At 60.2% G+C, this 24,311-nt stretch overlaps 3 protein-coding genes across 3 annotated transcripts; all 3 read right to left on the bottom strand.

Moving 5' to 3' along the window:
- Positions 1–217: 217 nt before the first annotated feature.
- On the bottom strand, positions 218–1,580 carry BO95DRAFT_387899 (Clavaminate synthase-like protein). The gene is made up of 3 exons (XM_025583542.1): positions 1,291–1,580; positions 1,134–1,200; positions 218–1,040 (listed from the first exon to the last, which is right to left on the bottom strand). The coding sequence occupies exons 1-3, from the start codon at positions 1,524–1,526 to the stop codon at positions 357–359; spliced, it is 987 nt and encodes a 328-aa protein (XP_025442821.1). The 5' UTR covers positions 1,527–1,580; the 3' UTR covers positions 218–356.
- A 249-nt stretch (positions 1,581–1,829) lies between these two features.
- On the bottom strand, positions 1,830–13,013 carry BO95DRAFT_494945 (acetyl-CoA synthetase-like protein; the record flags this gene model as incomplete). The annotated part of the gene is made up of 2 exons (XM_025590805.1): positions 1,830–3,764; positions 3,807–13,013. 2 exons carry the CDS (start codon positions 13,011–13,013, stop codon positions 1,917–1,919), a joined length of 11,055 nt encoding a protein of 3,684 aa, XP_025442822.1. The 3' UTR covers positions 1,830–1,916.
- A 1,122-nt stretch (positions 13,014–14,135) lies between these two features.
- On the bottom strand, positions 14,136–20,849 carry BO95DRAFT_328346 (acetyl-CoA synthetase-like protein; the record flags this gene model as incomplete). Its single annotated transcript, XM_025581883.1, has 1 exon — positions 14,136–20,849. A coding segment is annotated over one exon (6,714 nt), but the record flags the coding sequence as incomplete, so codon positions are not given.
- Positions 20,850–24,311: the final 3,462 nt, after the last annotated feature.

Here is a 24,311-nt window from a genome sequence, read left to right on the forward strand (position 1 = left end):
TATTGAGGTCAGCCCACTCGCCGAGAGATCATTAAACAGCAGGCCATCCAGTTGTGAGCCTGGCCGGAGTCGAGCTCACAGCAGCAGGCTATACGAGTGGGTCCAAGGCGGTTTTAAGAATAGTGTGTGAGTGTATAGAGTGCCCGCCATGGAGCGTACAGGGCGGATTTATAATGATACAATGCTCTGTATTTTTTAGGTAGCTAAGACAGACAGACAAATCCAATAACCATAATCAGTTCAAAGATCTGGATCCCCGACGGGGCGAATATACTATGAGATACAAAGGCACGAGACTATCATGAATACTCCAGCCGAACTGGGACATCAAACCTCCAGACCCATCAACGTCCCTCTCAAGCCGCGGCCACCGGAGCCTCGCGCTGCGGCGCCTGGCGAATGGAGATCATGTCGTGCTCGCCCTCAGGCCGGACATGGCTGAGCGGGCGCGCAAAGGCATCGAACTTGCGACAATGATAATTCTCGTAGCTCCAGACAGTCCCATCGTCGGCGGTGATCTGGGCCTGCTCGTTCGGACGCACAAAGTACGCCAGGGTGTATTTGGTCGCCTGGGCGTCGGTGTCGCTGGGCACGACGCGGTGCAGGGAGGGGATGATGCGCCCCCGCGAGAGGAACTTCAGGCAGTCGCCGAACTGGACGAAGAGCTGCGCCGGATCTGGCTCCACAAACTCCCAGTCCTGCCGCGCGACATCGATGACCTGCAGCCCCCGCGCGGTGGCCGAGAGTAGTGTCAGGCTGCCCACGTCCGTGTGCGCGATGTGTCCAAAGTTGCGCGACCCGGGCGGCTGCGGCGGATACTTCAAGAAGCCCAGGTTTGTGACCGAGGGCTCCGAGGGCTGATGGGCCGCCAGAAGCGCGTCGCCAAGATCCAGCACTTCGCTGACGCGCCGTAGGATGAGCTGCGCTGCTTGCTCGTAGTGCTCCATGCAGCGCGTGAGAGCCTCCCGGTGAGTGAAAACCAGGTCGGGGGACTGGAGACCGGAACGGAAACTGGGCAGGAGAAACTCATTTTGGGGCAACTGAAATATAGAGAATGGGTTAGCCTCGTCTGAGGTAGAAAGGGAAACAGGGTAGGGTAGGGAATGGCAGGACACAGCGCCCAGGCAGAATACCATAAACATCTCGAATCCGTCGGGCTCTCCGGCCTTCGCGCCTTCCTCAATGCCCAAGGGCTTATATCTGCAGGGCCACACGGACTGCTGGTCAGTGGACGGCCATCTAAGTCGAGTTGGGCTGGGGGTCCAGGGATGTTGATATCGTTTGGCTTACCCCGTGGTTCGAAACCGTCCTAGTGTCTTGAAATCAAAGCGCTCCTTGACGGGAGTGGGGATGTCGAAGACGTTCTCAGAGAATTTCTCAAGAAAGCGAATGTCCTCACGCAGCCTCACGCCCTCTGGACAGTCGAGATCCAGACTAAAAAAGCCATCCACGAGAGCTGCTTGCGTTAGCGACTGGAGGTCTTGCTCGGCACCCGTGATCAGCCCGTGGTAGGAGATTCGAGGCATGATGCAGCTTCACAGATGTGGCAGGGATTTAATGGAGAGTGGAGGGAATGTGTCAGGCGGACGTATTCTATGCCAGGGCGCCGGCGGTGCAGAGGGTCAGCGGCCTCCTTTTATGTTCCCCCTTCGTGTTCAGCCGAAATCAAAGCAGGCTAGGTGGCCTGATCCACTGTCTTCCGAGCCGAGAGTCGAGGCATGATATAATTTAAAATAATGCAGAGCGTGTGAGGGCTACAGAGGCATTGCGTGGGAAACGCGTATAAAGTTAGGGCAAAGGAGAACGGGCAACGAGAATTCAAGTCATTACAGCGAAGAAATTACATACATATAACTAATGAAGAGTACCATATATACATAGAACCTGGACATATAAGACATCAACCGACATAGATATTAAACAGCCAGTGAGGTCTGGCCTCTTTGCCGCGAACCCGCCGTGAACCATCGAGCATAGCTCTTCCGGGCACTTGTCCACATCGTTCTGAGAGACAGCCGCTTTGCTTTCGTTGAGGGCAGGCCTTCCTCGAGACCCGCTTCGTCCTCACGGCGTGATCCCACTAATATTGCCTGGGCGGAGTCGAACTGGTCGCTCAGACCCAGAAGAGAGGCTAAGTAGACCGCGTCCAAGAGATCGCCGCCCCGCTGTGCAAAGGAGGCTGCCGGCCTGCTCTTGCCCGTGGCGACCCCCCGACGACGCTGCAGAACTACTTCCCACTCTGGCCGCTGTTTGATCTGTAGATACGACGCCATGACCAGGGGATCCTCGCCCGAGATCCGCTCCGTGATCTGCACCACTGGCGCCGATGATCTCTTCCCCTTCCTCCCGGACCGGGCTACAGGGGCCGATAACATCTCCTTGATGGTGCGAGATGGCTCGTCCACGAGAATCGTGAGCGTCTCGGTGAGCATGCGCACATACTCCGATGCCATCTCCTGCGTGATGCTGTCAGCCCGGTAGGCCAAACGTAGGTCCAGCGCGCCGTCCTCACGACTGACGGCCGTGACCCCCACGTCAACTGTCCATGTCGCGTCCAGCGCATCGAAGCTGGAAATAGTGTACTCCTGCCTGCTCATGCGAACGGTCCCGTTCGTCTGCTCGGTGATGTGGTTCAGTGCGGATGTAAACCTCGTCGAGGTCGCCCAGTCGGTGCAGTCATGGAGGATGTCTCGGAAGCCCAGGTGTCCGTGCTCGAAGCTCTGAATCTGCTGCTCGCGCACAGTTTGCAGTAGCTCGCGCGCTGTGAGGGCAGGAGAGGACAGCTGCACGCGGACGGGGAGTAGCGTGACGCAGCAGCCCGTTTCATTCATCCGGGTGGCGTCGACGGTGCCCCGTGTGGAGACGGTGTCGGCGAACACCACGTCCTGGCTCTGGGCCACACGGGCCAAAGTGATCGCCCATGCTGCCTTCACCAGGACCGGCCTGGTGACGCCCGCAGACAGCGGGCTGGCGAGGGTCACCGTCCGTGGGGCGAGGTGGGCCACGGTAGATGGATATTGTCCGATGGCGGAGGTGGAGCGGCCCAGTTGGGGCATAGATGAGCCCGCCAACAGGTCGGTCCAGTAGTCGTACGTTTGTGCGGTGATGCATTGCTGCTGGTGGTAGTAGAAGCTCGCGAAGGATGGGGATCGAGGCGGGATTGTGCCCTCGAACAGACAGCGCAGGGTCTCCCAGATCACATTGATGGACACGGCATCGTATTCAGCGTGCGTCACGCGCAGGAGAAGTCGGTGTCGCGTGCTGTGCGCCTCCTCGACAATGGCCATCTGCGTGAAGGGTTCGCCCAAGCAGGGGGCTGGGAGCAGCTGGTGGTTGATGATCTCGGCCGTCTTCGCTTCGAGCGTACGCTCCGTGTGGAAGATGGGGATGTCCGGCTCATAGGCACTCTTGACCACCTGCAGCAGGCGGCTTTGATCGAAGATGTAGGCCGTGCGGAGGATAGGCAGGGCGCGGATGAGGTCGAAGCAGCTTTTGCGCAGCCGCTCCACGTCACAGGGGCCCTGGCCGTCGAGCAGGAAATGCGCACAGTTGGCCGCGGCGGGGGTCGTGAGCACGCCTGCCACCGTGAGGGCTTGGAAATCGGTGGTGGGCAGGATATCAATGACCTCGTCCGCACATCTGATGTTGCAAACGGGGGAGACCACTTCGTGGATAAATGCTTCGGGGTTATCGGTGTCTATTAAAGAAAATGGGACCACGCCTTCCTCTTCCTCTTCCTCCTCCTCTTCCACCCCATCATCTTTCTTCTCTTCTTCTAAACGTGCCTCTACACGCGCGCTGACGACCTCAGCCAGCTCAGACAGAGAAGGGTGTTTGAAGATGTCCGCCACGCTTAGCTTGAAAGAGCGAGAGCGTGATGCGGCCACCATGCGCATGGCGGCCAGGGAGTCTCCGCCAAGGTGGAAGAAGTTGTCATGGGCCCCGATTTCGTCGACCGGGAGATGGAGCCCATCAGCCCACAGGGCCTGTAGTCGGCGCTCCATCTCGGTGGAGGGGGCGACCTTGGGACCGTCGCCCACGCGATACTGCCGCAGATTGTCGTTGTCATTGTCGTCGTTGTCTTGCAAACGTGCCAGCATCATGCGGAGGAGCTTGCGGTCCAGTTTGCCGGAGAGGTTGCGACTCATCTCCGCAATGGGCACGAACACGGCCGGAACCATGTACACAGGGAGTGTTTGTGATAGGATGCCGTACAGCTTACTGAAGGCCTTTCTTAGGGCCGGGGATGGCGCCAGCAGTCCCGTCGGGGTGATTGTGCCACGCCGATATTCACTGTCGCCAGCAAACTCCACCGCGGCGACCAGGAAGATTCGCTGCGTGTCCTCGTCGGTGAGCGGCTCCACGGCCACTGTACTCACACCGGGCAGATGGTGCAGGATCTGATGTTCAATCTCACCGAGCTCGACACGCTGACCCCGGATTTTGATCTGAGAGTCTATTCGCCCGAGGTGGATCAAAGTTCCATCCTCGTTTTGTTGCACAAGATCCCCCGTACGGTAGAGCCGGCGTCCGTGGAGGCCCAGACGCCGCGTGAACTCGGGATCGACGATAAATGAGGCCTGAGTGCGGACGGGGTCACCAAGGTATCCCCGTGCCAAGAAGGGCCCTTCAATCCAGAGCTCGCCGGGTGCGCCGAGAGGACTCAGCAGATGGGTTTGCATGGGCTGCGTGACCCATAACCGGGTCGCCAAGGGGAAGCCGATGTTGCTGACTTCGTGGGCATTGGGGTAGGGCCGAGTACAGGTACTCATAGACCCTTCGGTGGGCCCATAAGCGTTGTAGATATCGGCGTGGCCGAGCCAGATGCTGACGACGTCGGCCCGAACAGGCTCGCCTGTCAGAATCAGGGTCTTCAGGGCTGGCACGCGACTGGGCGCCACATGCCGTGCAACAGTGGGGGTCAGCATCGCTGTGTTGACTTCCATATCTGCAATTACCTCGGTGAGCTGGTTCATGCGGGCCTCCTCGGAGGGGATGCAGACGACGCCACCAAAGGCCGTCGTAGCGAATGTGTCGGTGATGACATTGTCGAAAGTGTAAGAAGCAAACTGCAGGAACCGCGTCGCAGGCGTGAGACCCAGCCAGCGTCCCTGTTCGTCTAAACTCGTCGACATGGTTCCGTGCTCGATGACTACGCCCTTGGGCACGCCTGTACTGCCCGAGGTAAAGATAGCCCACGAGGCGTTGGACGGCGTCAATCCCATCTCCGGCGCTGGTTGGCACCGTGGCAAAGTATCGAAATGATCATGGTCGAGGGTGACGAGCTGGATGTTGGCGAGGTTGGTCAGCCCCTGCAGTCGCTTGGCCTGTGCAGGGCTGACGATGATCAGGCGTGCCCGCGAGGCGTCGAGGATAGTGTCAATGCGGGCCAAGGGGTGTGATATGCCCAAGGGCATGATGGCTCCCCCGGCTTGCATGATCCCCAGCATCGCCACGGCGCCCCATTTCGATTTCTCCATACAAACTCCCACAATGCCTTCTGGCCCGACCCCGAAGGAGACGAGCTGGTGGGCCACGCGCGCACCCGCCTCATAGAATTCGCGATAGGTCATATCGCCATCCCAGGCGTGGATAGCGATGGCTGTGGGTGAGCGTTCCACCTGTTCGCGTACCATCTCGTGGATGCATTTTTCCAGCCGGGGCGGAACGTCCGCATTCCAGTGCAGGATCTGCTGCTGATCCGCGTCATTGATGGCCAGAATCTCTGCTAGGGACTGTGATTGCGTGCTCGGATTGCACAGTCGGTGGAACAGGCAGGCGAAGTAGTCGATCACTCGTTTGACCTGAGTCGAAGCCATGATCTGCTTATCGTAGTGCACATCTACGGTGAGCTCCTGTGCCCCAAGCTGGCACTCGAGGGTCAGCGCATGTGCATTGAAGGGCTCGATCGGCAGGGGGATGGTCTCCAGGCCGGGGAAGTCTAATTGCCCTTGCGAATCCTTCTCTTCAGCCAGCTGGATGACCAGCAAGCTGCCCGTGTCCAGCGTGCTAGCCAATGTGGGCAACAATGCCTTGATCCCCTGTAGACCGGTATGCTCGTGGTCAATCATATGTGTTGCTTGCCGCTGCATTGCATCAAGATAATCGGCCACAGTCCTTGTGTGGTCGATTCGTGTACGAATCGGCACAGTCGTAATGGTTGGGCCCGCGATATCCGATATGCCTCGAACCGGGGCATTGCGGCCGGAAACCGTGGCTGCAAAGGCGATGTCCCCGTGTCCCGAGTACTGGGCCACGACCAGCGCCCATGCGGCGCGAAGAACGGTCGAGATTGTCACCTGGCCATGTATCTGCGTCGGCGGAAGTGGGATCGTTGCATGAAAGTCGTCCTGTGGCAGTGGTTGCTTGTCTGAGACTCGTCGTGGCCAGCTGGCCATCACCTCGCCCTCCAACTGCTCGCGCCAGTAGTGCATACTCGCCACGGTGTCCGGGCGACCGTGTTGAAGATACCGGATGAATTGCGTGTAGGGCACCGAGGATGCGGACCGGCCCTGACGGTAGATGTCCAGAAGGCGCTTGCTGAGTGCACCGACTGTCCATCCATCATACAAGGCATGGTGCGCAGTCCAGATGAAGTAGCATGCCCCCGTGGGTTCCTCGACAAACCCATAGCGAACCAGCGGCTGGCCCAGAGACATGCCCTGGGCGCGATCAGCCTGCAGGTACTGCTCGAGGTCTGTGCCTGATTGCCAGCGGATGTCGTCACGCACCACCACCTGCAGAGCGGGGGATTTACCGTCTACCAGGATTCGCGTGCGCAAGATGCTGACTTGAGCGGACAAGGTCTCCCACGCGGCCTGGAACTGGCTGCGATCCACGGTGCTACCCATCGCGTACACCTGTCGACTTACATAGGCTGCCGGCTGACGCGCCGTAACGGCCATCAAGCCCTCCTGCAATGGTGTGCAGGGGTAAACGTCCTCAATCTGATTCAAGCTCACTCCAACACTAGCCGCGATGCGGAGTAAACGCTGCTCTCGCTCGTCTGTGGACTCAGCAGCATGGAGCTCGTCCCACAGCTCGAAGGGGGCAGGATTTTCAATGTCTTGTGCCAGTGTCTCTTCCAAGGGCCGGGCCGCGAGCGTGGCAGCCAAGTCTGCTAGCCGAGGTGACTTGAAGATATCTTCTACGCTCAGCTGCAGCCCGTGAGATGCGGCGACGACAACCATCCGCATTGCCGTCACCGAGTCCCCGCCTAGGTGGAAGAAATTGTCGTTCATGGACACGTTGACCCCGGCGGGGAGGTCGAACACCTCCAGCCAGAGCGCATGCACCTTCTTCTCCAATGCGGTCACGGGCAAGGCCTGCATTTCAGCCTTGTCATCATGGATGTACTGTTGCAGGGTGGCTAGCGAGTGCTGTGCCAACAGGGCCCGGATGGCCCGCCGGTCAAGCTTGTTGTTGGCATTCGAGGGCATTTGATCCACAGGGAGGTATGCAGCGGGGACCATGTAGACCGGCAGAATGCGGAGCAGCGTCTGACGAAGCTCATTGAATCTGGCGCGAAGGCGCTCAGAAGGGGGCAGGGGCTGCAGCGCATCAGTGGCAGCAGTAGCAGTAGCAGCAGCAGTTGTTGTTGTTGCAGCAGCGCCGTTGTCGTCGTTGCGCGTCTCGTCGACAAAATCCATGACTGCTACCAGGCTGATCTGCTCGCCATCTCCGTCGTGCTGAACGCGCTCTACCGCGACGGTGCGCGCCCCGGCGAGATGCCGCTGGATTTGGTATTCTATTTCGCCCACTTCGATGCGCTGTCCGCGGATCTTGACCTGTAGATCCCGGCGGCCGAGATGGATCAGCGATCCGTCAGGATTCTGCTTGACCAGATCACCGGTCCGGTACAGGCGTCGACCTGCGAGGCCTAGTCGAGGAATGAAGTCGGGGTCCCGAACAAAGGCCGCTCGGGTCTTCTCGTCGTCATTGAGATAGCCCCGGGCTTGATTGGGGCCCTCAATCAGAAGCTCCCCGGGGGCGCCAATCGGGCAGAGGGAGTGATGGTTATCGGCATCCACCACCCACCACGTACAGGCGAGAGGGAAGCCAATGTTGGACGCTAGGGCGGCGTCGTGAATTGGTCGACTGCAGGAGGAGTGAATGGAGCACTCGGAGGGGCCGTAGGCATTCAGCACAGTGGCATGCGGCGACCATAGGGCTACGGCTGCCGCGGTAACCGGTTCACCTACTAGAATCATCGTCCGCATTGAGGCAATTCTGTTAGGGACCAGCATTGACGCCACTGTCGAGGTCAAAGTAGCGCAATTGACCCGCATGGCGCTCATGACCTCCGTGAGCCGATTCACGCGGTCGTTCTCCGAGGGGATGCAAACACACCCTCCCGCCCAGAGGGTGGTGATGATATCCTGAATTGTGGCGTCAAAGGTATGCGCTGCGAACTGCAGGGTACGGGTCGTCTCATCCATGTTAAAGGCAGCGCCATGTGCCTCGATACTGGTGCTGAGCGCCTGGTGCTCGAGAATCACCCCTTTCGGGGTGCCCGTGCTACCAGAGGTGTAGATGATCCACGCCATATTGTGTGGCTGCACCGTACTCGTCTGCAGCAGTGCGGTCGTCTGTGCGAGGTCCAGCGGTCGGTGGCAAGCGATGAATCCTTCGTCCACAATCAATAGTCGCAGGCCCAGTGACATAAGCCGTTGCTGCTGTTCGTGATCCACGAGCACGGTCTCCACAGCCGCATCCTTTGCGATGACCTGCACGCGAGGCAGAGGATGAGCCACCCCGAGGGGAACAACCACCCCTCCGGCGTACAGAACCGCGAGTATTGCGACGGCAGCCCACTTGCTCTTGTCCATACAAACTCCCACCGTTCGCTCCGGCTTCACGCCCAGGTCGTGCTGGAGATGGGCCGCCAGGCTCGCGGCTTGTCCTGAAAGCTCCTCGTAGGTCAATTCGCCGTCCCAGGCGCTGATCGCGCATGCAGTGGGCTGGCGGACCACGCGATTGTACACAAGGGCATGGATACATTGCTCAACGCAGGTGGGAACAACCTGGTTCCAGTCCAGAATCTGCGCCTCGTCTTGGGGACTGATATGTAACTTGTGCAGCGGCTGTTGGAACCGGTCGGGGTTGGCGAGCTCCTTCACAAGATGCACGAAGTGGTCGACCACCTTCTGAATATAGGCTGTAGCGACGACCTGCTCGTCATACTGGACGTCCACATCAATCTGCTGTCGTCCTAGCGTGCACTCGACCTGCAGTCCGAAGCTGCCAAAGTCCTCGAACGGTGTAGGGAGAGCCTCCAGGCCCGGAAGGGCGATAGGGCTGTTGGCACTTTCGGCGGCGGGCTGGACGACCAGGAGGTTGCGTAGGGCCAGAGCGGTGCTACTAGTGGCGTCAGGCAGCAGTTTTCTGATCTGTTGCAATCCCGTCTGCTCGTGGGGAATCATCTCAGTGGCTTGTTGCTGGATGGTCTGCAGCAGCTGGGCCACCGTCATACTTTTGTCGACTGATACGCGGACCGGCACCGTGGTTAGGGTTGGACCGGCGATGTCCTGGATCTGCCGCACAGGGGCATTGCGCCCCGACACGCTGGCGGCGAACACAATGTCGTTGTGTCCACTATACTGGGTCATGACGATTGCCCACGCAGCGCGCAGGATGGTGGAGATCAGAATGCCGCCGCTTAAGGGCGCTGGACTCGCCACGGCTGTTTGGATACGCGATTGTGGTCTGGGGTGGTAGTCGTGCTGAGGCAGTGCAGGCCAGTCAGCCACCACCTCGCCCTCGAACTGTTCCCGCCAGTATTGAGCCGTCTCAACGGGATCCCGCGTGGTCAAGTATCGGATGAAGCGGGAATATGGAATGGTTGACGGGATCGAGGTCGCATCTTCGAATCCATTGTAGATCTGTTCGAAGCGCTGCGCGATCTCGCGCATCGTCCAGCCGTCGTATATACTGTGATGTGCGGTCCATACGAAATATGTTTTGTCACTCGACTCCGTCACCAAGCCGTATCGCACGAGGGGCTGGTCCAATTTCATGCCTGCCTCACGGTCCTCGGCAATGTAGGTCGCGAGATCGGTGCCGACTCGCCAGACAATCGGGGCTTGTACCACCACTTGTAGGGCTTGCTGGTTGGGACCCATCATGAGACGCGTGCGCAGAATGGGCGTGGTCTGGGTCAATGTCTCCCAGGCCGCCTGGAACCGGTGCAAGTCGACGACGGCGGTCGAGAGGGAGTAGACCTGTCGACTGATGTAGGCGGCGGATTGACGCCCCGTAACCGCCATAAAACCTTCCTGCAGTGGTGTGCAGGGGTATACATCCTCTATCCGATCCACGTTCACCTGGCAACGAGCTGCGATCTCGCTCACGGCTTCTGGCGAGGCCTTAGCCCACAAGCTCAAGGGCTCGGGATCTTGTTCCTCTGCCTGCTCCGCAGTAGTAACCAAGCTGAGCTCCGTCAGCCTCTGCGCCAGATCACCGAGGCGTGGGTGGCGGAAGACGTCAGCGACGGTCAGATGTAGTTTGATGCGTTGCCAGGTTAGGGCTGCCAAGTGCATAGCGGCCACCGAGTCGCCTCCCAACTGGAAGAAATTGTCCTGCAGGCCCACGCTCTCTGCCCTCTCAATCCCCAGGGCTTCCAGCCAGAGACTCTGTAATGTACGCTCCATGTCAGTTGCAGGGGCGACTTTCTTACGCCCCTCGAGATACTGCTGCATGGACTCAGCGGACATGGCAGCCAGCTGCTCCCGCAAGGCTCGCCGATCCAGCTTCCCAGAGAGATTGCGCGGCATATGGGCGACGGGGACGTATGCGCTTGGGACCATGTGTGTTGGGAGCACTTGGAACAGGGCGCTATGGAGATCCTGGAACGCCGCCTGCATCGCTTCTGTGGGTGGGACAGCATTGTCCGTAGCCCTCAACCGGTGTTTCTGCACATCTTCTTCCTCATCCCTTTCCTTCTCCTCGTCTCCGCTGAGATATCTACTCCCCGACATAAACTCGATGGCAGCCACTAACACCGGCGAGCCCTGGGCTCCGCGCTGCAGCAGCACCGTCACCACGAAGCGGGTCTCAGCCAGAGACCGGACGATCTGCTGTTCGATCTCGCCGATCTCGACTCTCTGACCGCGGATCTTGACTTGCGTGTCACGGCGCGCCACATACACGAATGACCCGTCATCCTTCTGACGGACGATATCCCCACTACGGTAGACACGTCGCCCTGGGACTAGGCCGAATCGCGCCATAAAGACTGGATCAACAAGGAACTGGGACTGGGTCTTGCCAGCATTGTTGAGGTACCCGCGCGCCAACTGCGGCCCCTCGATCAGCAATTCGCCCGGCGCGCCTATGGGACACAAGCGATCGTGGTTCTGGGGATCAGCCACCCACAGGCGAGTGCCGATGGGCGTGCCGATGTTATGAATCTCGTCGATGTTCTGGACCGGGCCGGCTGCCGAGGAGAAGATGGAGCACTCCGAGGGACCGTAGCAGTTGAAGAGATCGACCTTGGTCCGCCAGCGATTAGTCACCTCGATGGTTGCTGGCTCGCCGCCCAGAACGAGCGTGCGCAGACAGGGAGCCTCCTCGGGCGTGAAGAGACCGGCAACGGTGTAAGTGGTGGCCAGCGCGTTGACATGGGTCTGGCGCATGAACGCCGTCAGCTGGCGCATGTCCAGCCGGTCCTCTTCCGACGGCACACAGCTCAGCCCGCCCCAGGCCCATGTGGTGAAGTAATCCTCGATCGTGCCATCGAAGGTATGCGCCGCGTACTGCAGCTTGCGCGTATGGGGCCCAAACCCATACCGCGTGCCGTGGGCCCGGATGCTCGTACACAGGGTCCCATGCTCGAGCACGGCGCCTTTAGGGGTTCCCGTTGTCCCGGATGTGTAGATGACCCAGGCAGCATGGCCAGGGGTGACACTGACAGGGGGGATGGGGGGTACGAATGCAACCTCATTGTTGGGAGTGACAGTGGTAGACAGACTCTCGAAGAGCTGCCAATCGACCACAAGGAGGGAACAATCGACTTGGCCGTCTAAGCGGTCGTGTTCCGGGCCGTCGACCAAGGTCACGCTCACTGGAGCGTCGTGGAGAATCGTCTCAATTCGCTGGATGGGATGGCTGACGCTCAAGGGCACCACGACTCCCCCAGCCTGGAGGGTGGCCAACAGCGCAACCGCCGCCCATTTGGACTTGGCCATCGAAACACCCACCATCCGCTCTGGTCCAACCCCGAGTGCAACTAAACGGTGGGCTAAGAGACTAGCGAGATGTGTCAGTTCACGGTAGCTGAGCTGTCCATCCCAAGCCCAAACCGCTAGCGCTGTAGGGCGAGCCTGTGCCTGCTCTTCGACCAGCTCGTGGATACATTTCTCGACGCGCTCGGGGACGGTGGCATTCCAGACCGCAATCTGTGCGTGATCAGCACGGCTCAGTAGATCAAGCTCCCGCAGGGACGAGCGTTGGAGACTGGGATCACATAGCACCGCGACGATGTGTGCAAATTGGTCCAGCACACGGGTCATATATGCCGGTCGAACAACCTTGTCGTCGAACCGCGCCTGCACCCCAATCATTGTCCCCAGCGTACACTCGACATTCAGCCCATAGCTATCGAAGTCCTCTACGGCGAGGGGCAGGGCCTCAATACCGGGTAAGTCGAGTGTGGTGTCACTCTCGGCAGCGGGTTGAATAACCAGCAGGTTGCGCAGCTGCAACGCCGGATGGCTGCGGATGCCCTGGAGCCCGGTGTGCTCATACGCCATCATCTGAACTGCTTGCTCCTGTACCTCTCGCAGGAAGTCTGCCACCGTCTGGGTCTGATCAAGGCCGGTCTGCATACGCAGGGGCACGGTGGTGATTGTCGGCGCGATGATTTCGCTCACGCCAGCCACCGGGGCGTTGCGGCCGGAGACGTTCGCAGCAAATACTACGTCTGGCTGGCCGGAGAACTGGGCCATGACAAGACCCCACGCGGCGCGCAGCACGTTCGCCATGGCGATATTGCCTGGTCCAGCATTAGGGCCCATTATGACCTCTTTGCGGATTGAAGTTCGGGCTCGGGGCTCATAGCCCGCGTGCGGCAGAGGCGGCCAGTCGGCCACCACCTCCTCCCCGGCGAGCTGCTTGTTCCAATACTGCTGACTCTCAGCGGCATTGATCTGCGTGAGATAGCGAATGAACCGTGTGAAGGGGATGGAGCGCGGGATGTAGTCCTCGGCGTTGTAGATGTGTATCAGCTCCTGGCACAGCAGACGCACGGTAAAGCCATCGTAGATACTGTGATGGGCCGTCCAGACAAAAGTAGGGTCACCGGAGGGTGGACGAACCAAGCCATACCGTGCCAGAGGCGCTCCGAGCTGAATGCCGGCCGCCTCATCCTGCTGGAGATACTCGTCCAGGCTGCAGTGCTGGTGCCAGAAGATCGTATCGCGGACCACGACCTGCCAGGCGCCCTCACTGTCGATAACTGCGCGGGTTCGCAGAATAGGGGTATGTGCGGCCAGAGTCTGCCAGGCTGCCTGGAAGCGAGGAAGATCGATCTCGGCAGACAGCGCGTACATTTGCCGGCTGACATACGCCGACGACTGACGGGCAGTGCTGGCCAGAAGGCCCTCTTGCAACGCTGTACATGGATAGACGTCTTCGACGTGGTCCACGGCTACGCCACATTGCTCGGCGATAAGGGCTAGGCGCCCCGCGCGCGTCTCGGGATTGGCATTGACAGCCTGTTCCCAGAGGGTGAATGGCGCCGGGTCTTGCACCTCTACTGTACCACTTGTCTCCTTTTTCTCACTGAGTCGCTCCTCAATAACGCTCGTGAGGTCCGACAGCCGCGGGTGCTGGAAGACGTCCGCAACGACCAACCTCCACCCCTTGTGCGTCCGCGTGGCCGTGGCCACCATCCGCATGGCCGTGACCGAATCACCTCCCAGCTGGAAGAAGTTATCGTGGGCACTGACCTCGGCAAGGGGCATCCGGAGCGCCTGCGCCCATAGTTGCTGCACGGCGCTCTCCAGGGGCGTCGAGGGCGCTACCTTGCGCAGTTCTCCTTTTTTCCCGCCCTCTCTGTCCTCCGCTGCATATTGGGCCAGACTAGCGGACGAGATTTCGTTGAGGAAGACCTGCACAGCCCGACGATCCAGCTTCCCCGAAAGGTTAAGCGGGATCACCGTGACCGGCACATACATTGCAGGCACCATATATGACGGGAGGACATCTAGCAGCCCCTGGCGCAGGGCCTTGAAGGCGGACCGCAGGGCTGGCGTGGGAGGCAGGGTCGCCAGGACTGCATCCTTGGTCTGCTCGCCTACATTGCCGAACTCGATGGCGGCCACCAGGGTCATCCTGGCGTCGTGCTCGAGCAGATGCACCACGGCGGTCTCCGCGTCGGCCAATTGCTGCATGATCTGGTGTTCGATCTCGCCGATTTCCACGCGTTGGCCCCGGATCTTGACCTGCGTGTCCCGTCGTCCGAGGTAGGTGAAGGATCCATCCGCGTGCTGGCAGACAAGATCCCCAGTGCGATAGATGCGACAGCCCGAAGGCGAGGACAGGAACGCTGGCGGGGCCACAAAGGCTGCAGCCGTCTTCTCGGGGTTGTTTAGATACTCCCGGGCCATCAGCGGGCCCTCGATCAGCAGTTCTCCTGGAGCACCGATGGGACACAGTTTGTCATGACAGTGCGGATGAACCACCCAGTGGCGCGTGGCCATGGGGGTGCCGATCGTGAGCGCCTCCTCGGGGCGTGACAGCGGTCCATTCGCGGTGCAGACTGATCCCTCGGACGGGCCGTAGGTATTGTAGATCGCGACCCCGGGCTGACTCCAGAGGGCGATGACTTCGGGTGTTAGGGCTTCGCCTGTCAAGGCCAGTGTCCGGAGCGACGGGGCATCAGCGGGAGACAGCAAACGGGCCACTGTAGGCGTAAGACTGGCGAAATTGACCTGCATGCTGCAAATAGTGGCGGCGAGAGCATTGAGCCGGTCACTCTCGGACGGAATACATACGCAGCCTCCGTATATGAGTGTGGCCGAGACATCCGAGATACTGACGTCGAAGGTGAAAGGTGAGAACTGCAGAGCGCGGGTCTTGCTAGTGATCTTCATCTTCCGAGCTTGTGTCTGCATGCTCGTGCACAGGCCGCCGTGCTCCAAGACCACGCCTTTCGGTGTCCCTGTACTGCCTGATGTGTAGATGATCCAGGCGGCGTTATCAGGCGACACGCTGGTAGTGGGGGCGCTGGTCTGCGGCACCAGGGTCGTGCAAAGACCGGCGTCGACGACGACCAGGCGGACAGAGAGGGCCAAGGGGCTAAGTCGTGCACGCTGCTCGGCGTCCACCAGGATCACGTCGGCCTCGGTGTCGTTGACTATCACCTCGATTCGCGAGAGAGGATGCGTCACCCCGAGAGGCACAATCACACCCCCCGCCAATAATATGCCAAACATTGCCACGATTGCCCACTTCGACTTATTCATGCACAGACCGACCTTCGTCTCGGGGCCGACACCGATGTCGACCAGGAAGTGCGCAAGGTGAATCGCCTCGTCGAACAATCCTTGATACGTCAGGTCCCCATCCCACGCACACACGGCAGGGGCTTCAGGATGAGCAACCATCTGCTTGCGGACTAGCTCGTGGATGGTCTCATCGACACGCGAGATGTCGACTTGTGCATTGTGCACGAAGATCAGCTCCTGGTCCGCGGGACTGATGAGATCTAGAGCGCCCAGACGGCACGACTTGACGCATGCGGGCGTGTATAACTGCTGGACGAGGTGGATGAGGTGCGCGAGGATGCGGTCCACCTGGTGTGTGGGCACGATGTGTTCATCGTAGCGGATCGCCACGCGTAAGTCGGTGGGACTTAAAGTGCAGTCGACAGTTAGGGCATGGCTGTCGAACTCGGTGCCCGCCTCGCTGGTCGTCAGCGGCCGGACGCCGGGGAATTGGTGCAGTGCATCGGCCTCATCGGCAGTCTGCACCACCAGCACATTTCGCAGGTCGAGTGTCGGCGCGGACTCTGGCGGGATGAGGCTCTTGATTGTCTGGAGCCCCGTGTGCTCGTAGTCGATCATTTGTGCGGCCTGGTGTTGCACCGCGTCCAAAAACGAGGTCACGTCTTGCGTCCAGTCAACGTGCACGCGCACGGGGACGGTGGTAATTGTTGGCGCCACAATGCTCTCAATCCCCTGCACCGGTGCGTTCCGACCTGATACTGTGGCGGCGAAGACGACATCGTCGTGGCCTGAGTATTGCGCCATCAGGAGCGCCCAGGCAGCCCGCACTACGTTGGATGCCGTCACCGTGTCGCCGCCGGCCCCGTGTGCAGGAAGCGAGACTTGGCGTGTCCGTTCCAACCCTGGACGGGGCCGATAGTCGACATGGGGGAGAGGTGGCCAATTGCTCATCACGTCTCCTTGGAGCTGATCCGTCCAGTACGCGGCCCGGTCCTTTGCCCTACTAACATCATTAATCGTTTCCTTGGCCTCCTGGTCGCGGAGAAACCGGAGAAACCGAGTGAACGGCACCGAGGAGGGCACTTCGCCCGACTCGAATATAGTTGCAAGATGACGATACAGCAGCAGGGTGCTCCACCCATCATACAAGCTGTGGTGGGCTGTCCACACAAAGAACCGCTGGCCAGACTCCTGGTCCTGAACCAACCCGTATCGCGCTAGCGGTGTTCCCAGTCCCATTTCCTGCTGCTGATCGGCGCGCAAATACTCCTCCAGGTCGCTACCGTGGTGCCAGACTATCTCGTCATCGAGGACGACCTGGTCCAGGGCCGTGGCAGAATCGCTGCCAACGACAATGCGCGTGCGGAGGATGGGCGTCACAGCCACCAGGGTCCGCCAGGCGTCCTGAAAGCGGTCGAGATCCAGACCCGGGTCCAGCGTGAAGGTCTGGCGGTTGACATAGGCCGTGGACTGTCGACCCGTAATCGCCATAAGGCCTTGTTGCAAGGGCGTGCACGGATAGACGTCCTGGATCTTCGCCACGGCCGTTCCGCATTGCTTCGCGATCTCCTGCAACCGATCTTGCACCTGCGCCTCATCGGGGCTGTCGTCACCCAACCACAAAGAGAATCGCTCAGGATCCGCATCCTCCCGAGTCTCTGACCTCTGAGTCTGCACTCGGCTGCTCAAGCGTTCTGCCAGATCCACCAGTCGAGGCAGCTGGAAGAGATCCGCCACGGTGACTTGGAGTGCGCGGCCTGCTGCGCTCGCCACCATGCGCATCGCCACCACCGAGTCGCCGCCAATCTGGAAGAAGTTGTCGTGGATATTGATTTGAGAGACAGATACGCGCAAGGTACTGGCCCAGAGCTCCTGCAGCTGGCGTTGAAGCGGCGTGATAGGCTCGTCACCAACTTCCTTGCTCGTCGACAGATAGGGCTGGCGGTCCGCCGGGGAGATGGCTGTCACTAGATCTCTGATGGCGCGGCGGTCCAACTTCCCCGAGGCGTTCAACGGCATCTCGAAAATGGGGAGGAACACCGTCGGCACCATGTAGGTAGGCAGCAGCTGGAACAGCGTGCCGCGCAGCTGTCGGAGGGCCGTGTTAAGGGCCGGCGTGGGCTGCAGTAACCCATGCGCCAGAACGGTTCCCTCACGATAGGCCACGCCTTCTTGGAAATCCACTACCGCGGTCAGACTAACCTGTTCAGCGCCTGGGTCCTGCATTAGCTCTACGGCTACGGATCGTGCACCCGCCAGCTGCTGGGTGATCTGATACTCGATTTCGCCCACCTCGACCCGCTGGCCGCGGATCTTGATCTGCGTGTCGCGCCGGCCGAGATGGGTGATTGACCCATCCTCGTTCTGACGCACCAGGTCCCCAGTCCGATACATACGTCGCCGTTGGTGAGAAGGGCAGGCTGCTGGATTGTCGTGGAGCGCGAGCTCCTGCAAAAAGGCCGGCTCGACGACGAACGCCGCTCGAGTCTTAGCCTCATCGTTCAGGTACTCGCGGGCAAGCAACGGCCCTTCAATCAGGAGCTCGCCGGGCGCTCCAATAGGGCACAATTGGTGATAGTCGGCGACGTCGACGATCCACAGCCGCGTGCCCATGCCGGTGCCGATGATGGCGGCCTGCTTGGGATCGGTCAAGGGCGCACTGCAGGTCGAGTGAATCGAGCATTCCGACGGTCCGTACGCGTTGAGAACGGTGACATAGGAGAGCCACTGTGCAACCACGTCTGGCTTGACCGGTTCGCCAACCAGGGCCAGTTGCTGCATTGATGGTACATCCGGGGGATGAATCAAGCGGGCCACCGTCGAGGTCAGGGTTGCGAACGTCACCCCCATCGAGTGCATTGCCTGTGTCAGGTTGCTCATACGATCTGCCTCGCTGGGTACACAGACCACGCCGCCCCAGGAGAGGGTGGTGAAGTAATCTTGGATACAGGCATCGAAGGTATGGGCGGCGAACTGGAGCATTCGCGTGTGCGACCCCATACCAAACCGCGACCCGTGGGCCTGGATGCTGCTGCAAAGAGCGCGATGTTGCAAGACCACTCCCTTGGGCTTCCCTGTACTGCCCGAGGTATAGATGACCCAGGCCGCGTTCTCTGGGTTGACCGTTGTATGGATGTCCTTCTGCACCGGCAGGCTGTGCAGCAAAGTGGCATCAACCACCACGAGCTGTACATTCTCGGAGAGATCGGAACTAGCGAGTCGATCCCGTTGCTCCGTATCGACTAGGATGATCTGCGCCTTGGTGTCCTCCAGGATACCAGCTAAACGAGCCGGGGGATGGGCCACACCCAGCGGGACAACTACTCCGCCAGCTTGAAGCACCGCGAGCATGGCTACGCCCGCCCATCTAGACTTATCCATGCACAGCCCGACCATGGTCTCTGCGCCAACTTGCAAAGTCTGGAGATACCAGGCCAGCTGGTTCGCTTGGGTTGCCAGTTCCTGGTAAGTTAGATTGCCGTCCCAGGCACAGATGGCGGTGGCATTGGGGTGTTGGCTGACTTTCTCTGCCACGAGGTGATGGATGCACCGCTCTATGCGCGGAGGTGCGGTGTGATTCCACTGCAGGATGGCAGCCCTATCCTCGGGGCTAACAAGAGAGATATCGCCGAGTCGCTCGCGGCCGGAGCGGGTGCTGTAGAGCTGCTGCACCACATGTTCCAAGCTGCGCACGAGTCGCCGGACGTGAGGACCTGGCATCACATTCTCATCGTAGCGTGTTTCGACGGTGATGGTGTCGTCCCCAAGCGAGCACTGCACGGTCAAGCCGTAGATGTCAAACCCCTGTAAATTCACAGGCAGCGCCTCCAGACCGGGCAAGTTGTTTCCCTCGTCGCCCCAGTCTGCCTGGATGGCCAGCAGATTGCGCACCTCGAGCACGGGGCGGAGCTCGGGCGCCAGCTTCCCAATCCCGTGCAAGCCGGCGTGCTCGAACACAATCATTTCCGTCGCTTGCTGTTGCACCGTGCGCAGGAAGTCGCGCACTGACTGGTCCGGGTCGACATCGACACGCACCGGCACGGTGGTGATTGTCGGCGCTGCCAGTTCGGCCACCTGCCACACTGGCAGATTGCGGCCGGCGAGCGTCATCCCGAAGACCACGCGGTGGCCCTGGCCCGCCTGTTTGGCCATAACCATCGCCCATGCGGCCCGGATGATGGTGGGCAGTAGCGAGGCGGGGTGATGGTGGACCGTCGAGCGCGGCAGGCGCATCGTGTAGACGTCGCGGTGCATGGGCCGGGGCTGATAGTCTGCCCGAGGCAAGGGGGGCCAATTGACAACCAGGTCGCCCTGCAGCTTCGTCGACCAGTATTGGGCGTCGGAGGCAGAATCTCGGCGCAGCAGGTGCCGGATGAACCGGGTGTAGGGGACCATGGGAGGGATGCGGTCATGAAGGTAAATATCGACCAGGTGTCGGTACAGCAGAGCGGCGCTCCAGCCGTCGTAGACGCTGTGATGCGCCGTCCAGACCAGGAAGCGCTCGGTGGGATGCTGAACCAGCGCAAAACGCACCAGGGGCTGGCCGAGTTGGATGCCCTGCGCCTCATCTGCAGCCACGTACTGATCGAGATCCGTGCTATGGTGCCAGACCAGGGGGCTTCGGACCACCACCTGCAACGAACCGCTCTGACTGTCCTCCTCCAGGTCCACCACGATCCGCGTGCGCAGGATGGGGGTCACGGCGGCCAACGTGTGCCAGGCTGCCTGGAGGCGATCCACGTCGATCGAGCTGCCCAGTCGATACACCTGTCGACTCACGTAGGCCGTGGGCTGGTGGGCAGTGACTGCGATAAGACCCTCCTGAATCGAGGTACAGGGGTAGATGTCCTCAATCTCCTCCACCGTGACACCACACTGTTGAGCAATGCGTGCGAGCCGTTGTTGAAGAGTGCGGCTTGGGGATTGCGCGTCTCCAGGCACTTGCCACAGGGCAAAGGGTTCGGGATCGGCCTCTTCGGTCTGCTTGTCCATGTTCGCGATGGCCCGTCCTTTCACACTGCCAGCGAGATCCGACAAAATCGGATGTTGGAAGATCTCCGCGACAGTCAGGTGGTGTTCACGCGCGTCGGGGATTGCCACCATGCGCATCGCGGCGACAGAATCACCGCCAATCTGGAAGAAGTCATCCTCGCGGCCGATGGTGTTTGGTGCGAGGGCCAGCGTCTTGGCCCACCAGTCACGCACCCGTTGCTCCATCTCCGTCGATGGCTCCGCTTTGGGACCTGCATTTGGCATGTATTGTTCCAGGTCTGATGTCGAGAGGCTGTTCAGGTATGTACGTAGAGCCTGGCGGTCGAGCTTCCCCGACGCATTGGTGGGCATCGCCTCCACCGGGATGTACAGCGATGGCACCATGTACGTTGGGAGGGACTGGAGGAGCTTCTTCCGTAGGTCTTGTGCAATGGAGCGCAGCTTGTCGCTCCCGTATGAGGTGTTGGCAGCGAAAACCATTGCTGCTACCAAGTAGATCTGAGTGCCACGTTCCACCAGCTCCACCGCAACGGTGTTCAACCCCGGAAGATGCTGCGCAATATTGTACTCGATATCGCCCACATCCACGCGTTGACCGCGGATCTTGACCTGCTGGCTATTGCAGCGGCCAAGATAGAGCAGCGATCCGTCCGGATTTTGACTAACCAGATCACCGGTCCGGTACATACGACGTCCAGTTTTCGGGAGACCCAGCTGTGTTATAAAGTGCGGGTCGACGACGAAGCTGGCCGTGGTCTTCGCCTCGTCGTGGAGATAGCCACGGGCCAGCAGGGGCCCTTCGATCAGCAGCTCGCCCGGGGCGCCGATGGGACACAGAGTCTGGTGATCGGTCGCCTGCACCACCCAAAAGTTGGACGCCATGGGCCGGCCAATGTTTCGAGCCTGGTCGATGTGGAACAAGCGTTGGCTATTTGAAACCACGATGGAGCATTCCGACGGGCCATAGGAGTTGAACACGCTCGCTCGTCGGGCCCAGGTCGACAGGATCGCGGGCTTTAACGGCTCTCCACTTAGGGCTAACGTGTTCAGTGAGGGCACCGTCGCCGGGGAGAGGGTGGCGGCCACCGTGGATGTCAGCTCCACGTACGTGACCTCCATACGCGCCGCTGTCGTGGCCAATGCGTTCATGCGCTCCTCCTCGGACGGCACACAAACACATCCCCCGGCCTGCAGGGTGCTGAAGATGTCGCACAAGCTGACGTCAAAGGTGTAGGCCGCGAATTGCAGTGTCCGTGTGTGGTGATCAATCCCCACAGCAGCTGCATGGGCTATGAGGCTAGTACATAACGACCGGTGCTCTAGCACCACACCCTTTGGGGTACCTGTACTGCCTGAGGTATATACCACCCATGCTGTATTCTGTGGCGTAACGCCGGTGTGTGGCGGTTCTGCATTGGGGCTCAGGCTCGCTATCAGCGTGGCATCAACAACAAGCGTGTTAAGGCCGTCGTTATCCAGCCGCTCTTGCTGGCTCTGGTCGACGAGAATCACGCGCGGGCCAGCGTCCTGAACAATACTCTGCAAGCGAGCCAGTGGGCTACGCACCGATAAAGGCAGGACTGCAGCGCCAGCCTGGAGAATGGCCAACATGGCCACCACCGCCCACTTGGACTTGTTCATACACAGTCCCACTGGCTGTTCGGGGCCGACACCCAGGCCGACCAGGTAATGGGCTAGGGCAATACTCTGGCTTGCTAAATCGGCGTACTGCCACTGGCCATCCCATGCGTCGACCGCGAGGGCCGTCGGCCGCAACCGCACCTGTTCTGCGACCAGATCGTGAATACACCGGTCCACCGATGCGGGCACGGTAGTGTTCCACTCTAGGAGCTGCTGCTGGTCCGATGGAGAGATTCTCACGGCCTCCTGCAAGAGCCGATCCCGCGCCGACGGACGGCTGAGCTCCTGCACCAAGAAGGAGAACTGGTCCATGACTTTGGCCAGGTCCGCGGGGGCGATCACCTCGTCATCGTACATGACCTCCACCGCTACGGCCCCGCGCCCCAGAGTGCACTCCACGTTGACGGCGTAGCTGTCGAAGTCCTCCAGGGGCAGCGACACCGGGCTCAGTCCCGGGAAGGCCTGGTAGACGTCGCGTTCGGAGGCGGGCTGAATGACCAGCAAGTTCTGGAGGTCCAAAGGCCCGTTCAATTCTGGTAGCATGGTCTTTATCTTCTGCAGTCCGGTATGCTCATACTCGATCATCTCCGTCGCGTGACGCTGCACGGCCTGCAGAAATCCCCCTACAGTCTGCGTGCGATCAATGCGGATGCGCACGGGGACGGTGGTGATCAGGGGGGCGGCGATCTCGGCGACCTGCGAGACAGGGGCATTTCGCCCCGACAGGGTGGCCGCGAAGATGATATCGTTCTGGCCAGTATACTGGGCCAGAACGAGCGCCCAGGCGGCGCGTAGGATATGCGACATCATGACCACGCCCTGTTCGGCCCCGTCGCGCATCGAGATCTCACCCCTGAATTGACTCCGGGGACTGGGCTGGTAGTTGGGGGTGGGCAGCTCCGGCCAGTGCGCCATCGGATTCTCCCCCTGCAATTGGCCGTGCCAATAGTTGGCGGCGAGGACCGGATCTTTACCTTCTAAGTAGCGCACGAAGCGCGTGTAAGGGATTGAGAGGGGCAGCTGGTTGTGGAAGTAGATGGCGGCGAGACGGCGGTAGAGGAGGGTTGCGCTCCATCCATCGTAGACACTGTGGTGCGCGGTCCACACAAAGATCGCCTCCTCGCCGTTCGTGTCGTCCGATCTGGGGATAAGACCCCACCGGGCCAGGGGCTGACCAAGCTGCATTCCTTCTTTGCGATCCTCCGCCAGATAGCTTTTCAAAGTGGTGCCATGTCGCCATGGGACGTGTTGGCGACTCACCACCTGCAACGACCGGCCGCTCGGGCCCATACAGATGCGGGTGCGCAGAACGGCGGTTCTGGCGATCAAGGTCTCCCAGGCCGCTTGGAACCGCTCGAGGTCGATGGTGGATGCCAGGGTAAATGCGCGGCGGTCGACGTAGGCCGCGGGTTTACGAGCCGTGATGGCCACCAGACCTTCCTGCAATGGGGTGCAGGAGTACACATCTTCGATCATATCAACTTCGATCCCGCATTGCGTCGCAATCCGCCCCAGAAGTAGGGGTCGCTCGTCGGGACTTGCCTGGCTGTAGTCCTGCCACAGGCTGAAGGGTTCGGATTCGGCTTCCTCGAGTCGAGAGGCCCTCGTGGGCATCGGAGCCGTGGGCTGTGCATTTTCTCGCGACGGCCGTACTTTCACGGTCGAGAAGAGCTCAGTAATGCTGGTGGCATTGATTATTGCGCCCGTCTGCACCTCCATTTCGCGCTCCTCGCAGCGCGCAATCAGGTTGATGGCGGCTATGGAGTCCCCGCCCAGTCCGATGAATGACTGCGACGCATCTAGCTTGTCGACCTCGATGCTGAGTACCTCGGCGCAGATGCTTTGGAACTCCTCTTTGTGGGTTGTTGCCCTTGGGACGTCGACGAGGACTCTCGTCTCCGTCTCATTCTCCGGGGATTGGAGAGCACGGTTTTCTGGGGTCATGATGTTTGTGGGTGAGTGAGGAAATTACTTACTATTACTTACTGGGTGTCGAAGAACGGCTTGAGGATCGAAGAGAGGAGGAAGCATACGGAGAGACCCCTCTGATGCTGGTGCTGATGACTCGTGCGTGCGCTCGATTTGTCAGATGTGCTGCCCGTGAGAAAACGGAGTCGACGACAAGAGAGGTGAACTTTCCGCGACTGAACGTGGAAAGATTGTTGACACCATCATCCATGAGCAGGGCATTGATCTACCTATATTACCCAGAGTGTACCATCGCTCACAGGA

The sequence above is a fragment of the Aspergillus brunneoviolaceus genome (assembly GCF_003184695.1).
Source record: "Aspergillus brunneoviolaceus CBS 621.78 unplaced genomic scaffold BO95scaffold_29, whole genome shotgun sequence".
NCBI lineage: Eukaryota > Fungi > Ascomycota > Eurotiomycetes > Eurotiales > Aspergillaceae > Aspergillus > Aspergillus brunneoviolaceus.